Below are 8,158 nucleotides of genomic sequence, written 5' to 3'. Positions count from 1 at the left end.
TATATAGAACTCATACAAACCGGGATCAGATATGTTAGATTGTTCAGAAAGGAGATCAATAGATCATTTATGAGAATAATAATGGGAATACAAATATTACCATATTGAAAAAGGGTTAAGCTGAAAGAAACGCGAATAGCTTAGATCCTATCTACTGCATAAACTTATCAATATTTTCAACCTCATTCTAAGAGTGGGTACAGATAACCATAGAAATATTGATACATCACCGTCTCAAAATATCAAAAATTTCTTCGAGGTAGTGGTGAGAATGGAAAATAAAAAAATCTTGAAAACGAACACTATATACGGACCTATATACATTATACCTTGCATGAATTTTTACCTCCAAAGGGGAGAAGGACGATATTTTCTTTCTATGAACCATCTAGCCAAAACTAGACAGATTGTTCTGACAAAAATATCTTGAAATCCTACTAAGATTTCAAAAACATTTTGACAAGGGAACAAACTATAGGAACGGAGGAATAGTATCAATCCAACCTTTTTCGAACCGAGAATAAAAATCAGCAACAAATATCTATCGTAGAATATATTTCATCTTTAAATTATTAAGCCTTGCATAACATAGTAGACTATAACTAAACAATACAAATGATTAATGTATAATAATGAAAACAACCCAAATATGAAATGAAACCAAGAGCTTTATCAAACCCTTCACGCTTTAACCATAACCATATGTTTAAAAACCTGCCTCAATCGAATATACCCAAATCATCGAAACGTTTGACGGCATAACGCAATGTATCTGTGGTCCTTGGATTTGAGGAGAACATTTGTTGTACTTTTTTGCGTGCAAATTCCTGATTACTCAAAGCCTCAATACTGTTATCGTAAGAGTCCTCTTTGCGCATCGCAACCATTGGCAAGAAGGCATACGACGAGAAAAAGCCATACAATTCGCGTGCGCGGATCTCCATTTCGATGTCGTGCAGCGTCGGTATGTGTTCGTAGTGCATGTGTTCCAGCGAGCTCCGCAACGCTTCATAGTAGGTACGTACGAGGAAGTCGCGACGATTAACCAACACATCCAGCTGAACGCTGCTGTTCAGAAAGAAGTTAATGTCGCAACCGGGACTGCCAAAAAAGCTGTTCTGGAAATCGAGCTGTCAAGCGTAAGCAAAAATTAGATTATTTATATAAACCTTTTTTTTAATGTTTCGTTGGAAACTCACGAATATTGCATCTATAGGCTTAGTTGCATCCTTCTCCTCATATTTGTACATGAAATTGTTCACCCATAAGTCGCCATGATTTAGCACAGTTATTTCGCCTGGTTTCGGTTGTCCAGTTATCACGAGGTTCTCTTTAATATTATCACAATGACGATGTAATTTCACAGCTATCGCCTCATAGCCTGGCCACTTGGCAACGACTTCGGCGAGTGTGCGCAATTGCAGTGACATAAAGTGGATGAAACGCTCATTGGTCCGTATATAGTGTTCGTCCAGCATGCCGGTGGTGAAATGTTCACGAACGCTGGGGTCCTAAGGTGGGTCGAAATAGTTAGTTTATATTAGAAATACAATTCATATCAATTGTTTATGTTCTGTCGAGTTTCTCAAAATTTACTTGTATATGAAACACATTAAATAATTCGACTTTCATTTCTTAAATTCAATTAATATTTTACGCTTCTTACGGACATATGTATGTATATATGAACGGGTCTTCCAATTATTGTCAACAATGAATGCTTAATGTTTTCTTTTTCAAAGCTTATCACAACGTTCAAGTCATAATACAACGCCTCAAGTGCAGTAGATAATACGGTATTCGAAGAAAAACATAATTTACAATATTATTGATAAGCGAAGTACTATAGGTACATATGCGTATGATCGAATACAATATATATGTGTCTGTATGTATGTAATAATAAATAGTATCATTTTACTAATTACTTGAAGTACCCACCTTCTCCATTAAAACCATAGAAGTCGCATGAAATTTGCCCAATTTTTGCAATATTACCACGCAGTGTTCCTCGTCGAGCCCATTTTGACGACTAGCCAGTTTATAGCCATACTGCGTGAGGTCGTCGAATACTATTGTCTGTATGGGTTCCCGAGTGGTGTAGAAACATCTGAAAATGTTTAAAGTGGTTAAAGGTAATTATTTCGCGATTTAAAATCTGGTGGTAACATATGAGGATGGAGCCATGTATAGAAGTTCACGCAAGTGAGGAAAGTTCTTTGAGCGCCAAAAAACCTCCGTTTGAAGACGAGCTAAAGTGAGAAGGCGAATCATTCCTGCTCAGGGTTGTGCGCTGTGTTTGAAACCTGCCACGTAAAGAAAACCCCCCAATGAAAATGACACAAGAGCCTTCGAAAAAAATGAGGACGAGTTCGTAGATCCGTAATCCGATTAAACGAAAACTAATACCTTAACTTAACACAAAATTTCGATCTCAAACTGTTATTTGGCATAAGGGATCGCAGTGGGAAAGGGCACTTATGTACAAAAAATATAAAAAAAAAATTCTAAAATATTTAATGTACATACTATCTCCTAAGCCATTCAAATTCGCTCAGGACAAATTACTTGAGCACCCCAACCGAAATTGAATGAAATCGGGTGATAAGCTCACTCGTTCGATTAAAACTACTAAAAGTGCAATAAATCAATAAATTAATACTCCAGAGGCATTTAATTTTACACCTGTATGATACAAGACGACTTTTTTAGGAACAGGGGTCAAAAATGGCCGTTGGGCGTGGCACCGCCCTCATTTTAATTAAAAGCCATATCTCAGGACCTACGTCACCGAATCGATCAAATTTGGTTTATAAAGTTACCTTGACATACCTATGGGCCAATGCAAGAACCGAACCATAACCATGGGAAGCCTACTTCTCATATAACCCAATTTTAAATTTCATCGCATTCTTTCACTTACAAAATGCAAATCAGGCAGCATGAATGGGATAAGCGATTACTCGAATAGTGCGCAGAAGGTCACTTTATGGCCAAAAGTGTCCAAATCTGACCGGAAATATTCAAGCCCCAGGCACCGAATATGTGGATTAAAGGTCCAATTGCGATCTCTTTTCGAAAATATCGGTAATTCCTTGAGAGATATATATATGTACTATGCCTGTTTGTCGAAAATCGGTTGAATTGGGGCAACAATTTCTTTAGCTCCAGTAGTATGAAATGTTCGGTTTCTTAGCTCTTCGGAGCTTCCTACTTGTTTAAGAGGTTAGATGGGTTTACGGGTTTTAAAAAATCGATTGTCTTATTAAATCCTCTAGAATATTGTCCTAAATTTTCAAGTTGAACCGAGATACAAGATGTTCGGAGATACACCCTTGAGAACTTATGCGCTCGAGGCTAGCTAGGCTAGATACGCCGTCTTTAAGCGCGTTTTTCTCGAAACTATGTTTCTGAAGTCGGCTTGCAAGATATCTCGAGAACTACGCAACTGAACTTCATGCAAGTTTACACAGGTCTTTGAGAAATAATTTTTAAAGACTTAGACGAAAGATTTTTTTCGATTACAACTATTTAAAAAAATCGCGAAATTTTCACTGAAATTTTAATTTTTTTAGATAATCCTTTTGGGAAATCACATTTACAGTCTCAATCATTTCTAAAATTGCTTCCCTAAAACGAGCGAAGAAACTTTATGTTCCAAGAACATCACAAATCTATTATTTCCATATCGAAAAATCAAACCAGAAACAGCACAAACGTGATATATGAGAAAGTTCTGGTTTGATTCCACATTACACTAGGGTTTGGAGGCGTTCGAAAGAATGATTATCCTTGTAATCTGCTGAGTCCTACAATTTCCAGCTAATTTCTCTATTTTCAAAATTTCATAATTGGAAGTCCTGTGACACTCAGACACTGAAAACAAAATACGATCTCTTTGAGTGAACTCCTCCAGATTACTGCTTGAGCAACTATGTCCAACTCGCGAACTGGATAACTATATCCAACTGCCGAATTAAACGCCCTACTCACCTTGGCCCAAATTTTGCACCATCGCCAATTAATACTTCCAATCGTCCGAGCACGTCGAAATAGAAAATTTTCTCACGCAAATATACCGCCAACTCCTCGAGAAACTGTGTGGCCGGTGTTATAGCAATACTCTTCACAATCAACGCCAATTCTTCGTCCAACTGACGTTTGCTACTCCTATACAAAGCTTTGGCACGATATATTTTACTGCAATAATTCTCACCGCCACCATTCGATTCGGCGAATATGATTTTCTTTATATCGACACGCATATCACGCAGTCCATCCTCCAAGGCGGTTTTGAAGAATTGCTCATTTAAATATTGCGGTGGCTCACTTTTCGTTTCTAATTTCATGCTGTCCTTTAGTCCTTATCACTTGTCTATTAATATTAAATCCACTCAGCTTAAAATATTTCCCGATTACACGTTAATGAAACACGATATTTGACTACTTGCGAAACGGCTCGAGCTGGTAAGGCGATTATATGGGAACTGTGATCGATACGAGGTGTATACTTCTAAATATAAGCTCGGACCTTAGTCGCAACTTTGGCAATCGTTTGGTCTTATCTAAGAAATGTGCAGCAGCTAACGGTATGCAGTGAACATCAGCGGCGTCGCGACACTCAATGTGGCATTGTGCTTTCAGCGAACCGTAGTTGCCGTGCTGGAACAGCGGGAGCGCACCCATATAAATATGTACATATATACAGATATTGTAATCAACACCCACCGGTGTAGCAGCAGCAGCGCTCGCAAACACGATCGGTTGGACAAGAATGAAGCGTCCATTTATTGGCCTCGTAGATAGCGCGGCATTATCTTTCAAGTGATTGCGTCGTATATTACAAATTTTGCAAAAAAGACGGGGATTTGTAGGTAAATTCTTTGTAGATGTGCGTTGGCAAAGTAATTTATTTTTTGTTTTCATAGGATAGATGCTCTGCTAATGTTTTTTCTCCAGCTTCCTGTTTCTACATAATGCCTCTTCTTTTCATTGAAAAGCCAAAGTGTAAAATCGATAAAGAAGAGTTCCTTGAAATTGTAGATAAGCGTGAATCACGATGTTTTCGACAATTTTTCTTTTTTGATATGCTGCCTGAGAGATCGTTATTCTAAATGTTACGATATACCGGAACACTTTATTCCACTCATCCGCAGTCTTTATAACATAATTACTAGAAAATTGTATTATTTAAGTTGATTTGGAGATTAAGAACTTCTTCGGAGTTTATAAAAGCGCGCCAATCGTTCTTCCTTTTCGCTGTTTGGCACCAATTGATGATTCCAGGTGTAGCCAAGTTCTTCTCCACCTGACCTTTCCAACGAAGTGGAGGTCTTCCTTTTCCTTTGCTTTCCCCGGCGGGTACTGTGTCGAATACTCTAAGGTCTGGAGTATTTTCATCTATTCGGAGGACATGATCTAGCCAGCGCAACCGTTGTCTCTTAATTCGCTGAACTATGTCACTGTCGTCGTATATCTCGTACAGCTCATCGTTCCATCGACTGCGGTATTCGCCGTTTCCATTGCGCAAGGAACCATAAATCTTTCACAGCACCTTTCTCTCGAAAACTCGTAACGCCGACTAATCTGCTGTCGTTATCGTCATGGTGCAGAGCATACAGTAGGAGATGATGAGTGACTTATAGAGTTTGGTTTTTGTTCGTCGAGAGAGGACCTTACTGCTTAATTGTCTACTCAGTCGGAGTAGCACCTAAAAGACAAGAGTTATTCTGCGTTGGATTTCGAGACTGATGTTGTTGTTGGTGTTAAAACTGCTTCCAAGGTAGACAAAATTATCTAGGATTTCGAAGTTAAGAAGAACTAAGAACACTTTTTATCATTATATTCTTATATCTATTTTTACGGCGAAGTATCATGGAGAACAATGGGTGAGTTATCCGAAAAAATAATGCTAGTAAATTGTCGGCAATTCAAAATCAAAGTTTTTAAAATACATTGTTCATTCTCTTGGTTCCATTTACTTCCTCAAAGAACATGCCAATCTTCAAAAGCATCGAACATAATTAAAAAGCATATTTCAAGCGGTCATAAGACTCATAATTTTGTAATTTAATTAATTTTGTCAGCAAGTCATTAGCAGCAATTCTTAAGAAAATATATGCAAATTCATTTGTTCTAGAGCCTGACGATAACCTTGGAATTTCAAGCGCCAATAACATTGATTAAAGCTTTGCTAAACAAATTTACATATATAGAAGAATATTTCAATAGATATGTATTTGTAAACATTCGAAATATTTTTGTTTGCGAATTTTTTCCCAAAATATTCAAATACATACTAACATACAAGGAGAAAAAACCTTAAACATCACAAATTTGCTATTCTTACATTTGAGTGAGTTCAAGTAGTCTCCCAAATGCTTGAATGAAACGAGTTTAGTATTAGTACGGCTTCGCGAAAACGACGCATAACACTCAAATCTCATTCCTTGTTGACAGTTTGGCCAGTCGGAAGGAATTCGGAGTGCACCACATCTCGATAATCGAAGAATATTGTCAACATAACATTGATTTTGGACCTGCTTTGACGTGATTTGGCTTCAGCTCACTTTTGCCACGATATTCGGTCGACAGATCGTCGGTTTCCGGGTTGTAAGCATGGATCCAAGACTCATCGCCAGTAATAATATGTATCGGGACATCCTGATAGGCGGAAAGTATTGTTGCACAGACGTTAACGCGACGTTGTTTTTGGAAAAAATTTAGTGATTTTGGAACCAATCGTGATTTCACTTTTCTTAGGCCCAAATAATCTTTCAAAATGGTTTTCACTGATCTCTCCGATATTCCAAAGACGCCAGTAATATCTCTGACTGTTAATCGTCGATTCTTTAGCACCAATTCTTTTATTTGATTAACGTGTTGATCATCAGTTGATGTTTATGGCCGTCCTGGACGTGGTTCGTCGTGCCAATCAAAAACACTTACTCATAGATAGCATTAGATCTTCAGTTCCATAGCTCGCTTCGCGCTGAAACCCAACTTCAACTCATTTGATCTAGCTTGACGTCGCTTGGCCCCCTTTAACACTACCTTAACGGCCGTAAATATTCTTTTTACTTCTTTTGAGCCCCCTCTAGTCTAAAAGTATTCATATTAACCTAAAAATTATGATCCCTCCTCTTGGACTTAGCAACTGAGCTCCATCGGGTACCGCAAAAGACGAAACTGCTATATGCGTGGCTTATTGACCCACCAAATTAACCTAACCTAACCTAACCTAACCTAAAAATTAGAGTTCAAACGAATATGAATATATGTATGATATATTAGATATACAACGTATTAAACTACATATATACATACTTTACTATGTAAGTATGTATTCACTTTAATTATCTTTTCAATATTTTATTGTTCTAGATCGAGTTCGCGTAACTCAGTTAAGTGGTTATAAGCTACTAGAAAGTTCACTTACATTTTATCAATTATATATACTTTAGTTTATTTACATATATGAGTACATATAAAATAATGCAAATATTTACGCGCAATAGTAAATAAGACACTTATGAAATACCTAACTCTCACATAAGTGTGACTAAAGGTCAATTGTTTTAGTAAACTGTCTGAGCCCACAGACTGCGCAGTGCGAATTGGCCCATTTCAAAGCGGCGTATACTCGAGCCATTTACAACTGATATGTATGCAGGTATATTTATGTATCTATAAATAATCAGTGTTAGGAAAACTACCAGGCACGTCAGGCACGATTTTATTGATTTGTAAACTGTGACTCTGTATTACTTATGCTTTTTTGGTGGTGAGGTAGAGATTGAACAGGCGTAATATCGCTAAGCTGATGAAAGGTTCGAGCTCTGTTCTCTAGATAAAAGATTGAGATCGACCTACGATAGATAATGGCAACCGCCGACCCTATTCCTGTCCTAGAAAACTATATTCAAAAATCCATTGAAGTTCTAGTTCTGCCGAAACTCGTACATTCCTCAACTTGTCGAGATAACATCAAAATGTTCACCACAAATGGTATGAGAAACTTCGCAAATAATCTGACGGTGATATAAGCGTCAATAATCTACACATTTTTGAACAGCTTTATTTCTCTAGACATCTTGATACCATAGGACGAAGAGAGAACAATCTTGGGCATTTCCATGCATCTGATGCAATTCATTTA

General features: G+C 37.5%; 1 protein-coding gene across 1 annotated transcript; it reads right to left on the bottom strand.

The window, feature by feature from the left end:
• Positions 1-538: 538 nt before the first annotated feature.
• Positions 539-4,579, bottom strand: LOC120775922. The gene is made up of 4 exons (XM_040106324.1): positions 3,994-4,579; positions 1,942-2,110; positions 1,200-1,511; positions 539-1,130 (listed from the first exon to the last, which is right to left on the bottom strand). Exons 1-4 carry the CDS (start codon positions 4,347-4,349, stop codon positions 720-722), a joined length of 1,248 nt encoding a protein of 415 aa, XP_039962258.1. The 5' UTR covers positions 4,350-4,579; the 3' UTR covers positions 539-719.
• Positions 4,580-8,158: the final 3,579 nt, after the last annotated feature.

Source organism: Bactrocera tryoni, chromosome 4 (genome assembly GCF_016617805.1).
Source record: "Bactrocera tryoni isolate S06 chromosome 4, CSIRO_BtryS06_freeze2, whole genome shotgun sequence".
Lineage (NCBI taxonomy): Eukaryota > Metazoa > Arthropoda > Insecta > Diptera > Tephritidae > Bactrocera > Bactrocera tryoni.
This window is presented reverse-complemented; position numbering and strand designations above follow the sequence as displayed.